At 44.2% G+C, this 23,493-nt stretch overlaps 1 protein-coding gene across 2 annotated transcripts in view; it reads left to right on the top strand.

The window, feature by feature from the left end:
* Nucleotides 1-23,493, top strand: part of GRIN1 (glutamate ionotropic receptor NMDA type subunit 1) — an 83,913-nt gene that overhangs the window by 4,966 nt on the left and 55,454 nt on the right. The window contains exons 2-5 of one of the 2 annotated variants that reach the window (XM_085899305.1): nucleotides 2,617-2,751; nucleotides 2,879-3,055; nucleotides 16,250-16,315; nucleotides 17,073-17,173. In XM_085899305.1, coding sequence (XP_085755431.1) covers nucleotides 2,617-2,751; nucleotides 2,879-3,055; nucleotides 16,250-16,315; nucleotides 17,073-17,173 — 479 coding nt within the window. The remainder of the gene's footprint in view (nucleotides 1-2,616; nucleotides 2,752-2,878; nucleotides 3,056-16,249; nucleotides 16,316-17,072; nucleotides 17,174-23,493) is intronic. The other variant, XM_085899314.1, reaches the window with a different exon arrangement.

Genomic DNA, 23,493 nt, shown 5'->3' with positions numbered 1-23,493 from the left:
GAAGCAACTGAAGGAGACGGGGCTTTATACAAAAGAAAGGAGGTGGTTTCAAGAGGATATGATAGAGATGTTTAAGATAATGAAAGGTACAGACAAAATAAGTGTAGAAGAGTGTTTGGTGCTGTGTGGTTGATGATGTGTATTGTTCACCCTAAAAATGCTGTCACAGATCGACTCCCACCCTGCCACCAAATCATCTTCTTCTTCTTCTTCTTCTTCTTCTTCTTCTTCTTCTTCTTCTTCTTCTTCTTCTTCTTCTTCTTCTTCTTCTTCTTCTTCTTCTTCTTCTTCTTCTTCTTCTTCTTCTTCTTCTTCTTCTTCTTCTTCTTCTTCTTCTTCTTCTTCTTCTTCTTCTTCTTCTTCTTCTTCTTCTTCTTCTTCTTCTTCTTCTTCTTCTTCTTCTTCTTCTTCTTCTTCTTCTTCTTCTTCTTCTTCTTCTTCTTCTTCTTCTTCTTCTTCTTCTTCTTCTTCTTCTTCTTCTTCTTCTTCTTCTTCTTCTTCTTCTTCTTCTTCTTCTTCTTCTTCTTCTTCTTCTTCTTCTTCTTCTTCTTCTTCTTCTTCTTCTTCTTCTTCTTCTTCTTCTTCTTCTTCTTCTTCTTCTTCTTCTTCTTCTTCTTCTTCTTCTTCTTCTTCTTCTTCTTCTTCTTCTTCTTCTTCTTCTTCTTCTTCTTCTTCTTCTTCTTCTTCTTCTTCTTCTTCTTCTTCTTCTTCTTCTTCTTCTTCTTCTTCTTCTTCTTCTTCTTCTTCTTCTTCTTCTTCTTCTTCTTCTTCTTCTTCTTCTTCTTCTTCTTCTTCTTCTTCTTCTTCTTCTTCTTCTTCTTCTTCTTCTTCTTCTTCTTCTTCTTCTTCTTCTTCTTCTTCTTCTTCTTCTTCTTCTTCTTCTTCTTCTTCTTCTTCTTCTTCTTCTTCTTCTTCTTCTTCTTCTTCTTCTTCTTCTTCTTCTTCTTCTTCTTCTTCTTCTTCTTCTTCTTCTTCTTCTTCTTCTTCTTCTTCTTCTTCTTCTTCTTCTTCTTCTTCTTCTTCTTCTTCTTCTTCTTCTTCTTCTTCTTCTTCTTCTTCTTCTTCTTCTTCTTCTTCTTCTTCTTCTTCTTCTTCTTCTTCTTCTTCTTCTTCTTCTTCTTCTTCTTCTTCTTCTTCTTCTTCTTCTTCTTCTTCTTCTTCTTCTTCTTCTTCTTCTTCTTCTTCTTCTTCTTCTTCTTCTTCTTCTTCTTCTTCTTCTTCTTCTTCTTCTTCTTCTTCTTCTTCTTCTTCTTCTTCTTCTTCTTCTTCTTCTTCTTCTTCTTCTTCTTCTTCTTCTTCTTCTTCTTCTTCTTCTTCTTCTTCTTCTTCTTCTTCTTCTTCTTCTTCTTCTTCTTCTTCTTCTTCTTCTTCTTCTTCTTCTTCTTCTTCTTCTTCTTCTTCTTCTTCTTCTTCTTCTTCTTCTTCTTCTTCTTCTTCTTCTTCTTCTTCTTCTTCTTCTTCTTCTTCTTCTTCTTCTTCTTCTTCTTCTTCTTCTTCTTCTTCTTCTTCTTCTTCTTCTTCTTCTTCTTCTTCTTCTTCTTCTTCTTCTTCTTCTTCTTCTTCTTCCACAGCGGATCATCCGTATGATCCGCATAGTGATTTGGCACATGTTTTACGCCGGATGCCCTTCCTGACGCAACCCTGGTCGCCTTTTACGACACAGGGATATGGTACACCTATTTTAACCGGGGTATACACCGGCCCAGTATACTGGTACTCATTTCGCCGACCTCGGAAGGATGACAGGCTGAGTCAACCCCCTGGTGTATTAATTCAGTGGCCCAACGGGACTTGAACTCAGGACCTTTTGGATCCCAAGCCGTTGCCCTAACCACTGCGCCAACACCAGGCTCGAATATTTTTATCGAATATCCCACCCTGCCACCAAATATATATTTTTAATGTTTTAAAATAAAATAAATGTATATATATGTTTTTCCACTTTTATTTTATCACACTTGTGATACCCCTGAGCATGCCACACTGTTCTCATCCCCACTCTTCCCCTCATCCCCCGATGAAATTGTCGTTTTTACGGATTTATTTAATCTGGTGTTGGTGTGACACAGGCATGATGGGCTGAATGGCCTTCTCCTGCGCCTAATATTTCCTTGTTGTTTATTTTTCCATGTTATTTATCTGGAGTCATGTGAGAAACGTTGCCAGTGCTTAGTTTCAACAGTCTGGAGCAACTATACATACAGTTCGCTCGTCCATGCAGTGGTTCATTAATCACTTTCATGGCAGATTTCATAATTTCCCACCGATCTGGATTTCCTTGGCCTCCAGGATCTCCTGACCTCTCACGTTTGGATTTTTTTTCATCTTCTGTGGGGATTTGTTCAAGAAAAGTTATTTCCAGAGTCTCACGTGAACTCGTCTGTCGTCAGAAACTTTTCCATACGTGTCCGTAAATGTGCAGAATCTATAGTCAAACAAAACTTTATGAGTTCCTTTTTGTATCATACAATTTTTTTCTGGTCTTGCATTAAAAATAGCAGGTTTATTAATCAACTAAAATTGGAGACATTTTTCTGATCAACCCTGTATCATTCACATGATTGGTCAGATCTGCCCGGTGATTCTTGTTGTGTTCATACACACCGTTCTGTGCAGGTACACGCCATCTTGGTAAGCCACCCTCCACCACCCTTTGAGCATATGAACCCAACTCCTGTGTCCTATACAGCTGGCTTCTACCGCATTCCTGTCATCGGCCTCAGCAACCGCCTCTCTATCTACTCCGACAAGGTTCTTTGGTGCAGTCTGATGTCGTATGTTGCTATACTGAATTATGTCCTAATGTCGATCCTGGATTCCGTTAGTCCGTTAAAGGCCACGTATGACTGTGTCTACCTTACTGCATGTGTCTTTCCAGAGTATTCACCTGTCATACCTGCGCACAGTGCCTCCGTACTCGCACCAGGCGCTGGTCTGGTTCGACATTATCGAGCAGTGCAATTGGGGACACATCGTCATGATAATCAACGATGACCACGAGGGCCGTGCTGTGCAAAAACGGCTCGAGAAGCTTATTGAGGAAGAGGAAATTAAGGTGCGGAACTTTCTTTCATCAGTTTTGGTCTTAAGTTTGTTCAACATTCAGCCTGTTTAATTCCCTCGCTGCAACACGGGTCATGAACATATCTTGGTCTTCCTGAACTCTTTGAATTAAATTGTGATGGTGCGGATAGCAATAGCCTCCTGTTCGCAGATTTTATGCTTGTCAGATTGAATGCACTTGGCTCATAGCTTGAGCAGCTGTCACTCTGGTATGGTTGATAGGAATAGCATGAATGCAGAATCGATTTTTTTATTTTTTTCTTAACAGAAGTGAGGCAAGAGCAAGGCAGAGCTGATAGTGAGACAAAACATCAAGGGAATGAACAAATTGGGAAAGAAGAGAGGAAGGAGGGCAGGAAACTCTGAAACTAGCAAGAAAGATGGTTCGGTTAAAAAAAAGGTTAATGGGGTTAATAAAGACAATGGAACAGAATTGGGGATGACGAGAGATGGTGGTGTACTGATTGCTTGAAGTCCGAGAGGGAGGAGTGAGACAGAACAGCCTCTGGAAGGTGGTTCCTAGATGGGAGAATTGAGGAATAAAAGCTGATGTGTGTCGACAGCTTGGATTTTGAGAGTTTAACCAGGAAGGAGTTACTGGAAGAATGCGTGCATCCTCGAGTCGATAGGGAGGTTCAGAGGACTGAGAGAGTGGAGGGTGCAGTAGAAAACAGAGAGACCACCGACCTGCCTGTGATGTGAGAGCAACAGACCTTGTTCTTTGGTATCATCATGGGAGTTTCCAAGAATTCTGAGAGCTTTTGGTTCCAAAGAATCCAGAAGAGATGCTGGGGCACAAGCCCATAGTGGAGAACATACTCCATTGAACGACAGACAAAGGCCTTGTAGACTGTTAGTCGCTCTCATTTTCTGAGGAAAGACTTTGGATGATGGAGGATGCCCAGTCTTTGGCTGGCTTTGGAGGCCAGCTTTGCTGTGTGGCTGGCCCAGGAAAGGTCATGGCTGATGGTGAGGCCAAGAAGTTCAAAAGACTGAACCTCATGTAGTGGACGACCAAGGAAATATATACCGTAGGTGGGTTTGTTTGACGATACTTCCGGAGTGATAGTATAGGCGAGACTGAGAGATTTACCAGGATTGAAGGACATGTTCCATTTATCAGACCAGAGTCAAATCATTTCTACATCGCCAGATCGAGAGACACAGCTGCTGTGTCTGTCCAGCAGAAGGATGGGGGATACTGCACCACACAATGTAGAGGCTTCAGTAAAAAGGAAGGAATTGTTTTCCAAAGCATAGGAGAAGTCATTAGTATAGATGAGGAACAAGACTGGGCCCAAAACACTGCCTTGGGGGAAATGCAGCCACCACTGGGAAATAGGAGGAGAGGGTTCCATTGGTGGCCACGCGACTATGTGAGTGGAAGAATCAAGAAATTCAGGAATAGAGGCAGCCTTCTATGCCACAAGCAGAACGTTTGACAAGCAAAGTGGAAGTCTTGTGAAAATTTTTGATAAACTTGTCTCTGTACATACAGCCACCACTTGTCATTCAGTCACTTTGAAAGTCAAGCGCAGTATCTCTTACAATGTGGAGTAATAAATAGTCGGTTGTGTGCACCTGCACCTTGATCACATTGCAGGGGAATGGTTTTTTTTTTTGGAAAAGAAAGTCAAGGCTCATTGAAGAGCTAGAACAATGAATGGATCAGGATGCAACAGAACAAATGGAACAGTAGGGAGAGGAGGGAAACACCAACAGCAGGGTTGAAGGATTAAAAACGAGGGAGACTTGGACAAACAATGGGTGTGGGGCAGAATGAGGGGAAGAGGAGGATGTACAGGGTGGACACGATGGACTTTGGAGGAAAAGTTGAAATTTGAAAACTTGAAATTTGGAAGGAGGTGGGCTTGGCAGGTGAGGAGCTAGCGAGGGTCGAAAAAGTTATGGTTTTGGATGGGAAAGACTTTTATATTGTAAAGATCCATCACATTAGCATTCCACTCAGTTAGTGGATCCTCAAGAACATGATCTACTCTCCTTTGCAATCATCCATTTGAATCGGATCAGCACATACAAACATTATACCACAATATTCTGTACGTTTTACCAGGTTTGGTGGCGTAGTGGTTGGAGTTCTGCTGGGAGAGTCTGGGATGTTGGCGGTTCAAATCCTGACTGAGTCATACCAAAGACTTTAAAATTGGCACGTGCTGCTAAAAGTGGCACAGAAGGGAAAGTTATAGCAAAATAGCAGTGGGAGGGAATACGACCTGAGCAGGAAAGGTGTCTGGGGGGTGGGGGTCAAAGGGGCTTCGGCAGGATGCAAACATTTATAAGTTTGGCCCATTTTTGGAGTCCACTTTCCAGCAAGGGATTATAAACATCATTGGCAGAGTGCATAAGTGGACTGATAATGCCCCAGAAGAAAACGGTACTGTAATTTCTAAACTATGCACAATTGGATTTTTGTGCTGGCAAGGAATGGCAGGAGCACATAGGCAGCTGGGATGGGAGAGAGGGACAGAGGGAAGGGGAACAGGAGGTTGAGATGGGAATGGGAAAAGCAGTTGTGGAGGGTGAGGATTGAACAATCCTTATTACGAATCACATCCTAATTACCAAGAGAAGCACATAGTTAGAGAGACGTACACGAGGAATGAAAGAGGGAATGAATAAACTTATGGATGAGGGAGCGGACAGAAAGGTGGTAATGTTTTTTTTTTTTTACTTTTTATAAAAACAGCTGTGTATTTTAGAATTAATTTATTCGTTGGTGGTAGGGTAGAAATTGGAGGGAGGAAGTGAGCAGAGCATGGTGATGTAGATAGAGAAGAAGGATCCAGTTGTTTTGGAACACAAATTATTACCACAATAGTGTACATGAAGATATAAGGGAGAGGAAGACGACACAAAGGGAATCCATAAGGTTAATTTAAAGAACAATTTTGTGGTGATGAATGGAAGATGGAAGGCAGAGAAATGGGACAGAAGACAAAGACGTAGACTTGTCTCATCTGAGATCTGATGATTGGAGAACACGAACAAGTAAATGTAAACAAGGATGTACAGGAGACAAAAATACGTTTACAAGGTAAAAAAAAAGAAACGAAGACACGACGGGGGACTCCAGATAGACCGGACGACGGACTCATCTCTTACATGACATGAACCGGTATTAGAAGTGAGGACGGAAGTTTGGATAAACTTTATTGGATAGAATAGTTTGCTAATTGATGAACAGACGATGCGTAAAGTCTAACATGATGGAGACAGGAAGAATTATACCCAACAATACATTGTTAGATTGCAAAAATACATTGAGAAGGCATGATTTTGTTATCCATAATGATGAAAAGATTCATATATATATATATATATATATATATATATATATATATATATATATATATATATATATATATATATTGTTATGTTTGTGGGGTAGATGGAGGAATTTCAGAGAAAAGATAGGAGTGCATAGAGTATCTTGGTCCTTAGATGTGTAGGAGACATCTCAATGTAAATTAAGTATCGGGAAGCTGTGAGCTTAAGTGTTACATGTCACCACACGTGGGTGGTGCTGTGTTAAATTAGGTAGCGTTTAAGGATAATTTTTCCCAGTGTATGATTGCCCCTTGTGACCTTTTCCGATGTTTTTGCATTTCAACACCAGTGATAAAAAGGGATCACGTCCTTAAAACAACAACAATCGAGCTGCACATCCAAGCAGGCAAGAAACCCCGCCTTCCGGGGGGAAAGCAAGCAAACCATGCCCCTGGAGTGGATGATTAATGTGCGTGATGTCAGAAAGAGAGTGGAGGGGAGTTAGGTTCGGAGCGGGACACGAAGGAGGATGGGACAGAAGCGAGTGAGGAGATGGCGGGTGGAAGAGAAGGGCATTACGGGTGGCTTTTCCTCGATATGGTGAAGAAGGCTGCATGATTCTCATGTTCGTGCTGAGGCAAATTTGCTCGCGTGATGGAGCAAGACACTAGCCATTGACTGTTGGCTGGGTCGTATGAGACCAGCCTCGAAGCCTCGTGTTGTGCCATCGGGGAAAGAGACGACGCCATTTTGCAGAGCAGTGGCGTCGACAAGCGCGATCGACGAAAGAAGTTGCACGGCGGTTTTTGAACCTTGGTGTTGAGTATTGCTGCCCAAATTTCCTCCTGCATGTTTTCCCGCCCAAAGAGCAGCTGGGCGCCATTTTGGGCGCATTTTCCCGTGCAGTGATGAAGAGGTTTGGTGATGTTCAAGCTACCGAAACTCATCCCTAGGCACACAGCTAAGTGCAGATTTTATTTGTCCCCTTGTCTGGATTAAAGTCTGTTTGGAGGCGCCTCGGAATTTGATTTAGTTTTACATCACGTTCCGTTTCATTATTATCCTGTTTTGAATTATTACCATTGTATATATATATATGATTTATTTTCGTTAAACCCCAGTATTTATTTAAGTTGCTTGTGTTGTCTATTTGTTGTGGGTTCGAGAGTAAAACCCCTGTGCTGTGCTTCCGTCTGCTCCGTCCATGATGTGCATTTGCCGCCCTCCCATCCCGCGCGCGCCATAATCTCCGAGAATCTCGGCTGTAAGCCTCCAAGGGAAATCGTTTCACTCTCTGTTCAGTCTAGTGTTAACCAGTGTGGACACAAGTATATATATATATATATATATATATATATATATATGTATACAGTGCCTATAGAAAGTTGACACCCCCTTTCAAAACTTTCACCTTTTGTTGCCTTTTCGCCTGAAATTAAATTGCATTAAATCAGACTTTTCCCACCTTTAGTTACACATTGTAACCCACGACTTCCAAGTGAAAAACAAATTCTACAAATTTCAGAAAATAAATTAAAACGACAAGACTAGAATAACTTGTTTGGATAAGTATCCACCCCCCTGAGTTAATACTTGGTTTAATCACCTTTGAGGTCTCTACCAACTTTGCACACCTTGATTGGGAAATATTTGCCCATTGTTCTGGAGAAAACTGTTCAAACTCGGTCAAGTTGCGTGGTGAGCATTGAAGGACAGCAATCTTCAAGTCCTGCCATGGATTTTCATTGGAGTTAGGTTGGGGCTCTGTTTGGGACACTGAAGGACGTTTATCTTTTTGTTCCTTAGCCATTCCTATGTAGCTTTGGCTGCGTGCTTCAGGTCATTGTCATGCTGAAAGTTGAACTTCCATCCCAATTTCAGCTTTCTTGCAGAAGGCAGCAGCTTTTCCTCAAGGATTTTTCTGTGTTTTGCTCCAACCATTTTCACTTCTATCCTGACAAGTCCCTGCTGATGAGAAACATCGCCATAACATGATTCTTTCAACACCATGCTTCATGGTAGGGATGATGTTCTTTGGGTGATGTGCTGTGTTGGGTTTGTACTCAACATAACATTTTGCATTTCAGCCAAAAAAGTTCCATCCTGGTTTCATCAGGCCAGAAAACGTTTTGCCACATGACATCAGAATTTTCAGTATTTTTTTGTATACCTCAAACGGGACGAAATGTGGGTATTTTTGAGTAATGGCTTCCTTCTTGCCACCCTACCGTATAGGCCAGACTTGTGGAGAGCTTGGGATATTGTTGTCACATGAATTACCGTCACCAGTCTTTACCATAAAGACCTGTCGCTCTTTCAAAGTTGCCATTGGACTCTTGGTGGCCTCTTTGATCAGTCTCCACACGAGGAGGTGGTGTCATGTTGATTAGTTATGGTTTAAGAATAAGCTTCCCCAGTATGTAATTGCCCCTTTGAGATTTTTCCCTATGTTTTTATATTTCAAGATCGGCCATAAAGGTGGGAACACGTCCTTAAAGCCAGGCGTGCGGAGCGGGCGGAGGCCCTGCCTTCCCAGGTTTCGTGTGAGCAGGCCACGCCCCGGAGGCGGAGGATTGTTAAACAGGAGATGTGGGAGGAATAAGAAGAGAGCATGGGAGGCTTCTTACTGTATAGGATGAGAGATCGGTAGAACACACACATGAGGTCAGTGTGAGGAACGCACGAAGCAGAGTCGATTCGAAAGAGAATCAGAAGCGGGAGTTCAGGGCTTGCGCAGGTTTGGAGAGACGTGATCAGAGCGGAGGCATGAGGTGCATTGTTTGGAGAGGTGAGTGCGGAGGGTTAGCGCATGGCAAGGACGACACAACCATTAAATTCGTGTTGAGGCGATTTGGCTCGTGTGGTGAAGCAAGACGCTGGCGTTTGGCTCTTGGTTGAGTCGTGAGAAACGGACGCCGAGCCTCGTGTATGTCACAAGCAGCTGCACTGGGGCTCTGAGCCTTAGTGTTGAGTGCTGCTCGTGGATTGCCTGGTGTACGTTTGTCCTGCTCTGAGAGAAGCACAAATTTGCGTGCTGGTGCTGGTGGAAACACTTCGATTCCAAGTCCAAAAAAGACCAGCTCTAAGCCAAGCTAAGTACAAGAATAGTTGAAAGGAAGAGTTTTATCTTTATTTTGTTTCCCCTTTGTCTGTATTGAGTGTGTGTGAGAGGTGCCCCGACTGCAGGATTTATTTATTTCACATTATTATCATTACGTTTTGAGTTATTGTCCTTTGCAAAGATTTGTTTTATTTTCATTAAAATGTATTCCTTGTAAGAAACTGTATCTGTGTATTTTCAGTGGAGTTTGAGGATAAACCCCCTGTGCATCCATTTCATTCCCTGTGCTCCTCCGCCTGTTCGCCATTGCGCCCCATGCCCTTCGAGCACATGTTAAAATCTCAGAGGATCAACATGTCCACCTCCTGTTAATAAGAACCACTTGGCCGTCCTGGGGGCCGGCGGTGTTGACCGCCCGTCACCACAATTTGGGTCGGGGGGGAGGGGGGTTAACCTGGGCCGGCCACCCCCACGGCAATATATATATATATATATATATATATATATATATATATATATATATATATATATATATATATATATATATATGAAAATGAGGGTTTAATTTTTGGGTAGTTATATCCTAATGGGTGCCAGCGTAAGCATTTGTAAACCCCAATTTGCATCAACCAGAATGGTATGTATCATCAGATTCCCTGTCACTCCTTATCCTCATGTCTGTCTCTTTCTTCCATTCATGTTTAATCTTCAAATCACCCACATTGTAGTTTCATCCATTAATCACACTCCACAAATGAGTCGGCCACATGTTTACCATGGAGCCTTGAACGCGGGGTTGTACAACAATGGCAGGTCCACGTGTGCCAACTCGCTCAACTGGGATATCGACAGCACATGCATGGGGAGGGGTGAGAAGGCTGGCTATATAAGGCCGGACGATCGTGGCTCGTGCAGAGGGAGACACACAGCCGGGACACCCATCCAGTGACACAGAACTCTTGTTTTCACAGAGCCAGGACCATCATCCCTCTCCCTGAGAGCCGGGACCATCAAAGCTTTCCTCTTCTCTCAGATTCACAGTCCAGAACTCGCACAGCCCAAAGCGCCCGGCCATCAGTCACTCACCTCCCCCCATCCTCCCCCCCCCCCCTGCTCCAGAGAGCAAGCGCATAGCCGTCGGTGCACTAATGGACAGATAAGGGCGAGACCAGATCAGGAGAGGTGCCCTCTACTCAGTGCTTCAGGAAAAAATGCACACGCGCACGTGCACACACTGCCATTCTATCTCGTCTTGTGTTTCGTGAATATGTCTGGCTCGTGTTAAGTAGGTGTTAAGATAACAGAGATACTGTTACCATCCATTCAAGTGAACCGTCCGGTTATGTCTGTTGTTTTTGCTTTTTACTTCCCATGTCCTCATCCCAGTATTTATTCATTACCCCTATATGCTGTTAAATGAGTTCCTGTGTATTCTGAGCTGCGGTTCCATCCTCCTGCAAAAGTAAATTGTCCCCATGAAGCCAACTACTCATGGTGAAATTAATTTCACGAAGAAGAAGAAGAAGAAGCAGCGACAGAGTCTGGAAACCCTCTCAAGCTCTGAATTTCCAAGTCTGCGTGTCTCCGAACCTCTCAGTCTTTGTCGCCGTCTCTCTAAGATGCTCTCCACTGTGCCTTTTTGTAGAGCTTCTACCCCCTCTTCGCTAGAACCTTGCCTTGCCCCTTAACCCCAATCCCCCCCCCCCAAATGTGGCAAATGGCTTGTAGAAAAGTAAAATGACACGTATAGGATTTCCAACGACACAATCGCAACGCAGACCTATCAACAAGGATTTTAGACAGTTAAACGAAACAGTATGCAATGAAACCGAGCTTTAACTATGTGAGGATGTCTTTGGGACTCCTCAAAACGGTAACAATATACATATACATAGGTAGGAGGTTAATTATAAAAAATACTCACCACCTGGGGATAATTGATAAGGTAAGATCTGATTGTGTCCTCCAATTACGGGTGAGAGATGGTATTTGGTCTTGAGATATACTGAACTGTGTGTGTGTGTATATATATATATATATATATATATATATATATATATATATATATATATATATATATATATATATATATATATATATATATATATATATATATATATATATATATATTGTTACGGTTGTGGAAATTCGCATTACACCATAAAGAGTCCTCAGGTGAATATCTCGATAAGTCCATGTGTAGTTAGCCCACACCCATTGTATTGAGGGAATTTATGTGATCCATTCGGGCTGCGATCCTTCAGTTAGTCGTTTTTCTTTCTCTATTAATTTGAAAAAGAACAAAACAAACCAACAACGACACTTGTGGGTTTTTCCCACCATTTTCCCCGCGCTTGGTGTGAAGGAAGGGGGAGGGCAGCTCATCGCCGATTGGTGGATGAACAGCGTGAGGCGGTCGGGGTGAGGGAACGCCCCTTTTCGGGAACCTTCTCGAAGGAAGGTGGAGCCGAAAACGGGGCAGGGCGAAGGGCCAGCCCCTACAAAAGCGACGAACGAGTTGGTCTTCAGCTGGGTTGGCTCGGAGTTGGTTTGAGTTCGGAGTGAGCCTTCTGTTTCTTCGCGAGCTCGTTGTTCCTGCCCTTTTCTGCGATCCTCGCGTGAGCCCTGGGACCCCATGCGCGAGCACGGGAAGTAGCGCCGAACGAGCCCCGTCCATTCCCCCAAAAACCTCGTCCGAGCTGGCGGGCGGACGACGCGAGCTACGCGTGGGACGAGCTCGGTGCGCCACGCCAGGAGGAGACAAAGGAGGGACTCAAGGCTGCGGTCCCCCAAGGCTGGACGACGTGCCCAGGGAAGTCGCGACTTCCTTTTCTTTTGGGGTTTTGTGTAAATGTCTGTGGGTGGCGCCAGTCCATGAAGTAGAAACTGTGTAAGTGTTGCCGTGTGTAAATAATTCCCTTTTATTCGGTTTTAACTCTTTCCTTGCTTTTGTTGCATTTTGACTGTATGGCTGTATATACGTGCTTGCTTTGTGTCTGTGTGTGTGAATAAAGTGCTTCTTGTTGAACTGTTTTCCCACTTCGCTTCGTCTTTTCCTTTTTATTGAATCTCCATCTTGCATCACGTAAGGGATTGATGGTGGGTTTAAAACGCCCGGTAATTAATCGGAACCGTCAAGGCCGACGATAACTCTGCTCGGTTATCCCTGTAATACGGAACGAACCGCTGAAGTGGTTCGTCTCCGGAGTCTGCCTGTGGCGTGATACGATCGCCCGGTCGACCACTCGCGTGGGTAATTAGGTAGGTCGAATTTGGCGAGCAACCTTATCCTGCGCGGGTGGGCAATTGGCACGATCGTGGTGAGGTTAAACCCCCACCCGTGACTGGCTCCGGGCGGTAGTTCCCGGAGGGTCACGACTGAATTGTCCGTTCCGGTGGGCGAGGCGGCCGTCATTCGAGCCAAGCGGCCGATCGCACACCGGCGGGCGCAAATTCACAACTATATATATATATATATATATATATATATATATATATATATATATATATGTATATACATATATACATATATATACATATATATATATATATGTATATATATATATATATATATTATTGCGAATTCGCGCCCGCCGGCGTGCTAGCGGCCACGTAACTCGAATCGCGGCATGTCGCCCACCGGACGGACAATTCTGTCGTGACCCTCTCGGACTAACGCCGGGAACTAGTCATGGGTGGGCCTTTCAGCCTCACCACGATCGTGCCAATCGGTCCCCCGCGTGGGATAGGGTTGTTCGCCAAATTCGACCTACCTAAGTACCCACACGGAGGGTAGACCGGGCGATCGCACCTCGCCGCAGGTCGACTTCGGACACGGGCCACTTAAGCGACCCGTTCCGTACTATCGGGATAACTGAGCGGTGTTAACGTCGGCCTCGACGGTTCCGATTAATTATCGGGTGTATTAAGCCCACTACCAACCCTTAACGTGAAGCAAGATGGGGATTCAATTAAAGAAAAGACGAAGCGAAACGGGAAAAACAGTTCAACATGAGGCACATTTATTCCACGGCACAAGGAAAGCACACATATACAATTACAACAATTATGCACCAAAAGCAATTGCAACAAAAGAAACACAACAATGCAGATCTACTACCGACTACACGAGCACACGGCAACACTTACACAGTTTTACTTTACAGACGGTGCCGACAACACATATACTCAAAAGCAAAAGAAAAGGGCCACCCTCAACGACAAGGGGACAGACGGGCCTGTGGCCCGCGAGACCGGGTGGAGCCTACCCGTCTTGTGATGAGCCGCAAATGTGGCGGCGGTGCCCCGACTCCGCGCTCCTTCACGGGTTTCGTTGGCACTGCTTGGAGTGGGGTGGGAACAGGGCCCCCTTTTCGCACTATCTCAGCGCGGGGGGGAAAAAGGGGGGGATTGTTGATGCTCTGGGGAAAGAGGATAGCTGGCTTGCTTGGGTCCCACGACGAGCGACTCCACTGCGACCTCGACCGCGCTCCCGGCTTCCCCTCTCTGCAGCTCCCCGACAGACTCCGAACCCCGACAGACTCCGACCTCCGACAGACTGACTCTCCTCCAAACCCGTCTTGACTGCTGCTGCCACACTCTGCCGCTGCCACACTTCTCCAACTCGCCTTGACTCTTCTGCAACTCCCTTGACCAAAAAAACTCTCCCGCTGCCACACTTCTCCAACTCGCCCGAGTCCAAAACTGACCAAATTCGCCCCGCGCTCGGCGCTTTATAGTGGTGTAGGAGATCCCATATGCAAATTTCTGGATCAGAACGAGCTCGGGGGTGGAGCCACGCTCGCCCATTGGACGGAGAAAAAGGGGCGTGAATCTCCCCTGATCCTCAAATTTGCATATATCGATTCTACTCCGACGCGCCTGCAGGCGGGGCCAAACCGCCCCGCGCTTGCTGATTGCACGGATAAGAAGTGGGCGTGTATCATTCCTGATCCGACTTCTCCTCGGAAAGCCCGCACTTTGTACCCGCGGCTCGGCGCGCGTCTTGCACGAGTCCAGGACAGCCCGACGCCCGGCCATGGTGCCGTTTGGAATGGCGGTGATGCGATGTTTGCGGGAGTGAGCTATGAAGGTTAAGGTCGTGGCTGTTGGCGTTGTTGTTGTTGTGAAGCGGCGTTGCGGTTGGTGGTTGTTGTGTGATGGCGGTTGAGACGTGGTTGGTTCAAAATAAAGATAGAACAGAAAAACGGCTATCTTAAAGGGTCGCAGCCCGAATGAATCGCATTTATTCCCTCTAAACAACGGGTTTGGGGCTAACTACCCATGTACTTACAGAGATATCTCACCTACAGGACCTGATTGGTGGTTTGCGAATTTCCTCAACCACAACAATACATATATATATATATATATATATATATATATATATATATATATATATATATATATATATATATATATATATATATATATATACTCTATTTGTGTGTGAAGATGATTGAGATTTTTTTTTCCCCTGTTTTATTTAGATATAATTTATTATTATTATTATTGACAAGATAGATCTTTTCAAACCTTTCTCCACAAATACCAAACATTCCATCTTGTCTCTTGCTAGCTTGAATGTTCATCCTTTTCCCTTACCTTCAGTGGAAAAGACAAGTGTACTGTGAGCAGGAAAACCTCCCTGGACACAATGGGGTACACAGGAAAACAGATGGAATGACAGAGAAGGCATATCTTTTTTTAACTGCACCGGTTGTTAGTTTTGATACCCATGAAAGACTCATTCATGTTAACCTTTACAGAAACATGAGAGAGTTGATCAGAAGCGATTCTCTCCCACCCCCCCCCCCCTTCCCCACCATGCAAAAGGTAAGTAGATGATGAACTGCAGAAATAAAAATTTGGATATCACCATTTCAGGTGAAACACTGAAATGTCTTTCAGAGAAATCCTGGATTCGTCAGAATTTCTCTTTGTGGATACTCTGATCCGATGCTAATTACGGAAGGCATCTACGATTGCACGACAGCGAGCAGGGTGCTAGCTGCGCTACCATCTGCTGCAGTAGTTTGTGAGCTTGACAGATTTGCTCTCAGAAATTAAAACTTGTTTTCTAGTTGTTGAAGATGCTGTACCATATTACATCCCATTCTGTGACCTCCTCGTAACCAGGCGTCAACCAACTGTCATGTTGTGTGCTCTTTATTAGAGGCCTTGTTGTGATTTCAATATTGTGCTATTGCCCTTAACATGAAGCTATAATGTCCCGTGTGGAGGTTACCAGGATTATTGATAAAATATGTGCAACTATTTTGTCTTGGGTCAGTTTTAATTTATCATCAAGGGCCTGTCGCCTGAGTCGACTCATTTTGCTTGAGACGGCTTCTCCTGGTACAGTATCATGTATCGTTGCTCTATTACCACTTACATTTCTAATCGTGAACTTTTTCGTATGTGGGTGTTTGAAGTTTGATTTGCAAAAACGATATTTAAAAACCACTTTGGGACAATGTACACCGGGTCCTGCTGATGGAGTATTTTTTTAAGATTGGTGCAAGAAGAGTTTAGCCAGATGCTGACCTGTTTGGTAAGCTTCACCTTTGGCAGGATTTGGTGATGTAGCCAAGCTGCATGATTCATTGCATAAACTCAGATGTTTAAATGTTTAAGCAGATTCATTCTTCAGGACTTTTGTAGTCCCAGCTGTCATCCCGTACATTTGGGTCGTCCTCTGTCTGTCCGTCTGTCCGCATCCCGCATCATCTCTGTACATCTGCCTTTCAGTGACGCATTCATCAAGATGGGGAGAGCAGTTCTTCACCTTGTGTAATGTGCTGTGTCTGCTTGTTCCCTGTGTGCCTAATACGTCAGAGTAAATATCTCAGGAACTATGAGAACTACGACCACCTGGCCTATGACAAGAAACCGAGGCCGAAGGTAGCTCTGCATGTGTGCACGAACGGGCCTCTCCGTTGGGGGCATCCACTCAGGCTGGCGAGAAAGGCGGCCCAGCAAGCCAATTCTGCCTGCAAGCTGACCCTTCTAATTTTGCAGCTTTTGTGCCTTGTCATTGCCATTAGAGTGCAGACAAGGCCTGATCCACACACCCCTTTCCTCTTTGTTTATGTTCACCATTGACAAGACAACAGAAAGTGCGCATGCTGTGAGCTGTGTCTGTCCAGCTCCATACTATTCCACCTTTTCCCTCACACTTGGTGCTTTTTACAATTCGGCCTTTTCATGACGGGGAAATTGCTGGAAGGCATATTTATCCTGTGCGCTTAAATATGTTGTCAGTCATGCCGCAGCCACGCCGCGTCCTTGGGAAGCTCTTTGCTGGCCGTTACAGGGTCCCTGCACGCAAGCTACTCTTCCCCGCACTGTGACGCATGCTGGTGCCACGTCAGCCACAGGCTCACAACTCTGTAATCAATGCATGTCGGAAGCGTGGCACCTTTCCTTCTTGCTTGAAAACCTCACGGGACCGTCGCTTGAATGAACCTCTTAGCCACAGGCCCTGCTCGAGAGGTCTCTCAAGTCCCAGCCTCTCCCTGACCTCCATCTTTGATTTGATCCCTCGTCCTCACACATCTCCTCACAGCAAACCCTTAGCTTGTCTCCTTGCCTTGCTGCCTTGCCTTTCTAAAATGCAACGTGCTGTTTTGAACCTGACTTGTCAACATGATGTCTGCAGACGGAGAAAACGATCCTTATTCCACCTGGAATGACAAATGTAACACCGCGGCTTCTCGAGGCCCGGGAAGTCGAGGCAAGGGTGTTTCTTCTGGTGGCAGAGTAAGACATGCTTCTGTTGCTAGCATTCTCACGACTTACCATCTCAACCCCATAAGCCTATCATTATCATACTGCTTGCTCCTTCTATGTCTCTAACCACCTTCCAAGCCATGACTTGTGCAAACTTCCCACATCATTCCCATGGGATGTCCATGGGTGCAAATGGACATCCCATGGGTGTGCATGAAATTAATTATATCCCACGATGAAAGCCATTTGGGGTGACAAGCTTCCTTTTCAATTCAATGTCATTATAGATAAGATTCCCAACCCTAACAAGGGGGAGGATATCCCAAAACGTCATCAAATTCCCATGGAAATTTCTCCTGGGAATGTAATGGGAGATTTCTGTAAGAGTTAACGCACAAAGGGTGGGAATCTAATCTATAATGACATGCTTTCATGAGTGCGAAACGTCTTCGACCAAAATCTTGGCCTTGCTCTTCTGTGGGCTTAAAATTTGGACGCAAAAACTAAATCCTCATCATCACGAGTACTTCACACTGCACATTTTAAATCCTCACTAAAATCTCTTCTATTTCCATTCTCAAACACATTTTTTTGTGTGTTTATTTTACTAGAAGCACCCTCTCCCTTCGGGAGCAGCCTTTAGAAGGGGGTGAGGTGTAAGGTGCAGCAAATATATTTTGTGTTGTGGCTAATGATCACTTCACTGCAGCAGGGGTCAGTAAACCACTTGCACTGTGGCACATGCACAGGCGAAAATTCAGACATCTGCACACACATACAAAACAGAGGATCGCTTCATTTAATATAGTTGGATGAAATACGTTTTATCGACTGAAATTTGACAAACGTTTGCAAATTGTCATGGGAAACAAAATAAAGCAGATGTTTCGGGCACTAGACCTTCGATGGAGCAAGAGGGCTCTTCATTTACTCGTGCTTCGATGAAGGGCTAACACCCAAAGCGTCCGCTTTGCTTTACTTCCCTTTGTTTATTCTCACTGCGATGCAGCATAAGGCCGGAAGCACAGCTCTCCCACTATTTCCTACATCTCAGTCCAGATGGTGTGCATCTTCCTTAATAACTCCAGTTTCCATCAGATCCTTCTCCACTGTTTTGTTCCATCTGGCTCTTAGTCTACCCACTGGCTTATGCTGTTCATCCTTCCTTGGTATTTTATTTTTGGAAAGGTTCTTGTCAATGAGCCATATATCAAAAATGGTTTTACTATTTCATTGCAGAATTAGCATTCTGCATGGGTCTCAGGAGAAGTCAAAACAAATTGGATATAAAATATCTTGGATGGTGATTGATGCATCGCAGAAAGAAGAGAAGATGATGTTTCAGGTCTTACCCCTCGTCTATGCAAAAAAAAGAGCTTTTTTTTTTTTGCTCCGACGAAGGGTAAGGCCAGAAATGTCAGCTTCTCTTCTATCCACGGTGGATCAATCACCACTTAAGGTGCAGTATTTTTTAATTAAGGCTCTCCCTCTATCAATTTGATAGGGGAAGGCTTATTGCTGGTGTAGGGTTTGTGTCTACAATCAGCACCCCCGATTTTTAATGATACCCTGGTTTCTTAGACCCCGAGGAGTACTAAGTCACTACTTCGAAATATTTTTTTCTTACTGCACTCCCAAAACTCCCAATTTCCGAGCTATATCACTTTCCGAACGGTATCAATTTCCGAGCCGTATCAGTTTCCGAGCCGTATCAGTTTCCGAGCCGTATCAGTTTCCGAGCCGTATCAGTTTCCGAGCCGTATCAGTTTCCGAGCCGTATCAATTTCCGAGCCGTATCACTTTCCGAGCCGTATCACTTTCCGAGCCGTATCACTTTCCGAGCCGTATCACTTTCCGAGCCGTATCACTTTCCGAGCCGTATCACTTTCCGAGCCGTATCACTTTCCGAGCCGTATCACTTTCCGAGCCGTATCACTTTCCGAGCCGTATCACTTTCCGAGCCGTATCACTTTCCGAGCCGTATCACTTTCCGAGCCGTATCACTTTCCGAGCCGTATCACTTTCCGAGCCGTATCACTTTCCGAGCCGTATCACTTTCCGAAAGGTATCAATTTCTGAACAGTATCATTTTCCATGTCGTATCATTTTCCAAGCTGTATCACTTAACGAGCTGTATTAACTTCCGAACGGTATCACTTTCTGAACAGTAACACTTTCCGAGCTGTATCCTTTTCCGAGCCATATCAATTTCCAAATGGTATCAATTTCCAAACTGCATCACTTTCTGAGCTGTATCGTTTTTCGGGCCGTATCAATTTCCAAGCCGTATGAATTTCCAAGCCGTATGAATTTCCGAGCCATATCAATTTCCGAGCTCAATCAACTTCCAAGCCGTATCACTTTCCGAACTGTATCACTTTCCGAACTGTATCACTTTCCGAGCTGTATCACTTTCCGAGCTGTATCACTTTCTGAGCTGTCAATTTCTGAACAGCATCACTTTCCGAGCCGTATCAATTTCTGAGCCGTATCACTTTCTGAGCCGTATCAATTTCCAAAGAGTATCACTTTCCGAGCTGTATCACTTTCCAAGCCACATCAATTTACGAACCATATCACTTTCCGAACTGTATCACTTTTTGAGCCGTATTAATTTCCGAACCGTATCACTTTCTGAGCCGTATCAATTTCCGAACCGTATCACTTTCCGAGCCGTATCACTTTCCGAGCCGTATCACTTTCCGAGCCGTATCAGTTTCCGAGCCGTATCAGTTTCCGAGCCGTATCACTTTCCGAGCCGTATCACTTTCCGAGCCGTATCACTTTCCGAGCCGTATCACTTTCCGAGCCGTATCACTTTCCGAGCCGTATCACTTTCCGAGCCGTATCACTTTCCGAGCCGTATCACTTTCCGAAAGGTATCATTTTCCATGTTGTATCATTTTCCAAGCTGTATCACTTAATGAGCTGTATTAACTTCCGAACGGTATCACTTTCTGAACAGTAACACTTTCTGAGCCATATCACTTTCCGAGCTGTATCCTTTTCCGAGCCATATCAATTTCCAAACGGTATCAATTTCCGAGCTGTATCAATTTCCAAACTGCATCACTTTCTGAGCTGTATCGTTTTTCGAGCCGTATGAATTTCCGAGCCGTATCAATTTCCAAGCCGTATCACTTTCCGAACTGTATCACTTTCCTAGCTGTATCACTTTCCGAGCTGTATCACTTTCCGAGCTGTCAATTTCTGAACAGCATCACTTTTCGAGCCATATCATTTTCCGAGCTGTATCACTTTCCGAGCTGTAGCACTTTCTGAGCTGTCAATTTCTGAACAGCATCACTTTCCGAGCCGTATCAATTTCTGAGCCGTATCACTTTCTGAGCTGTATCACTTTCCAAGCCACATCAATTTCCAAACCGTATCACTTTCCGAGCTGTATCACTTTCCAAGCCATATCAATTTACGAACCATATCAATTTCCGAACTGTATCACTTTCCGAGCCGTATCACTTTCCGAGCCGTATCACTTTCCGAAAGGTATCAATTTCTGAACAGTATCATTTTCCATGTCGTATCATTTTCCAAGCTGTATCACTTAATGAGCTGTATTAACTTCCGAACGGTATCACTTTCTGAACAGTAACACTTTCCGAGCCATATCACTTTCCGAGCTGTATCCTTTTCCGAGCCATATCAATTTCCAAACGGTATCAATTTCCGAGCTGTATCAATTTCCAAACTGCATCACTTTCTGAGCTGTATCGTTTTTCGGGCCGTATCAATTTGCGAGCCGTATGAATTTCCGAGCCGTATCAATTTCCGAGCTCAATCAATTTCCAAGCCGTATCACTTTCCGAACTGTATCACTTTCCGAGCTGTATCACTTTCCGAGCTGTATCACTTTCCGAGCTGTATCACTTTCCGAGCTGTCAATTTCTGAACAGCATCACTTTCCGAGCCATATCACTTTCCGAGCTGTATCACTTTCCGAGCTGTATCACTTTCTGAGCTGTCAATTTCTGAACAGCATCACTTTCCGAGCCGTATCAATTTCTGAGCCGTATCACTTTCTGAGCCGTATCAATTTCCAAACCGTATCACTTTCCGAGCTGTATCACTTTCCAAGCCGTATCACTTTCCAAGCCATATCAATTTACGAATCATATCACTTTCCGACCCGCATCAATTTCCGAACTGTATCACTTTCCGAGCTGTATCACTTTCTGAGCTGTCAATTTCTGAACAGCATCACTTTCCGAGCCGTATCAATTTCTGAGCCGTATCACTTTCTGAGCCGTATCAATTTCCAAACCGTATCACTTTCCGAGCTGTATCACTTTCCGAGCTGTATCACTTTCCAAGCCATATCAATTTACGAATCATATCACTTTCCGACCCGCATCAATTTCCGAACTGTATCACTTTTTGAGCCGTATTAATTTCCGAACCGTTTCACTTTCCGAACAGTATCAATTTCCGAACCGTATCACTTTCCGAGCCGTATCACTTTCCGAGCCGTATCAATTTCCGAACCGTATCACTTTCCGAGCCGTATCAATTTCCGAACCGTATCAATTTCCGAACCGTATCACTTTCCGAGCCGTATCACTTTCCGAGCCGTATCACTTTCCGAGCCGTATCAATTTCCGAGCCGTATCACTTTTCCAAGCCGTATCAATTTCCGAACCGTATCACTTTCGGAGCCGTATCACTTTCCGAACCGTATCACTTTCCGATCTGTATCAATTTCTGAGCCGTATCAATTTCCGAGCCGTATCAATTTCCGAGCCGTATCAATTTCTGAACCATATCACTTTCCGAGCCGTATCAATTTCTGAACCGTATCACTTTCCGACCCGTATCAATTTCCGAGCCGTATCACTTTCCGAGCCGTATCAATTTCCGAACCGTATCAATTTCCGAACCGTATCAATTTCCGAGCCGTATCACTTTCGGAGCCGTATCACTTTCGGAGCCGTATCACTTTCCGAACCGTATTAATTTCCGAACCGTATCAATTTCCGAGCCGTATCACTTTCGGAGCCGTATCACTTTCGGAGCCGTATCACTTTCCGAACCGTATCAATTTCCGAGCCGTATCAATTTCCGAGCCGTATCAATTTCCGAGCCGTATCAATTTCCGAGCCGTATCAATTTCCGAGCCGTATCAATTTCCGAGCCGTATCAATTTCCGAGCCGTATCAATTTCCGAGCCGTATCAATTTCCGAGCCGTATCAATTTCCGAGCCGTATCAATTTCCGAACCGTATCAATTTCCGAACCGTATCAATTTCTGAGCCGTATCACTTTCCGAGCTGAAAGAATTTCCGAACTGTATCCTAGAGCCGGCTGGGACTTGCGGAATGAAATTTTGCATTAATAATGTGAATCCAAAGTATGTGCGATTGACATCGTTTTTGAGCTTGACCTAATTTTAAAGTCATGACCCAATGATATATATTTCAGCATTTTTTTCACCATAACTCGACTTAAGTCTATCCGATCAGAATGAAAATCGCCCTCTCTTGATAGCCTAGACCTTGGAACATGGCGGATTTATGCTTAATTTACACCATACCCATCGGAGTTAAAGTTTAAGGCCAAATGGCGGTCTGAAAAAAGAAAACGCGTTTTTTTTGTCATCGCTCAATTTTGCCAATGCAGAATCTCAGATCGCTTGGCCTTCCAAGATGTTCTTGCATCCCAATAGTATACCTGCACTTAAGCTGTGCACCTGATATTTGATTTGTGTCCTTGGCCTACTTTTTTTGGATTGTGACCGAATTAAGAAAAAATAACACCTTTTAGTTCATAACTTGAACAATTTTTCACCAATCTTCATGTTGTTGAGTTTTATGGATAGAATTCAGAAGTGAACAATGGTCATCATTGGATCGCAGGACAAAGGTAAGTCGCGGGCGACGCCAAGGGTAAGCCTCCCCCGGTCAGACCACCGTATCGCCAAGGGTAAGCCACCCCTGATCAAAGGAGGCTTACTCTTGGCAATCGCTTTGTGATCGCAGATATCAAGCTTCCGATTTGTTTTAATTATTTCATTGAATATCTTTATTTTACCATTTCTGATATGCCCTTCCTTTTCTGCAAAAGTGACTTTAGGGTGACCGGCCATCACAGCTTCTGCCTTCCTTCTTCTTCCTGATTCTTTTGTTACTTTTCCATCGGTTGTTACAATGGACCCAAGACATTTAAACTCATTCATTTATTTTATTTAATTCTCATCTTGTTTGTATGTGGGGCATTTGTTCTTGTTTATTATTTTTTTTTCTTTCTCTGTTCACTAACTTCCTTTTATTTGCTAATTATGAAACCAAATCAATGAGTTATTTCTTTTTCATTTTCAATGCTAATGCACTGATGATTTC

This window comes from Eptatretus burgeri, chromosome 1, assembly GCF_056783735.1.
Source record: "Eptatretus burgeri isolate ZD-2024b chromosome 1, Ebu_testis_v1, whole genome shotgun sequence".
Classification (NCBI taxonomy): Eukaryota; Metazoa; Chordata; class Myxini; order Myxiniformes; family Myxinidae; genus Eptatretus; species Eptatretus burgeri.
This window is presented reverse-complemented; position numbering and strand designations above follow the sequence as displayed.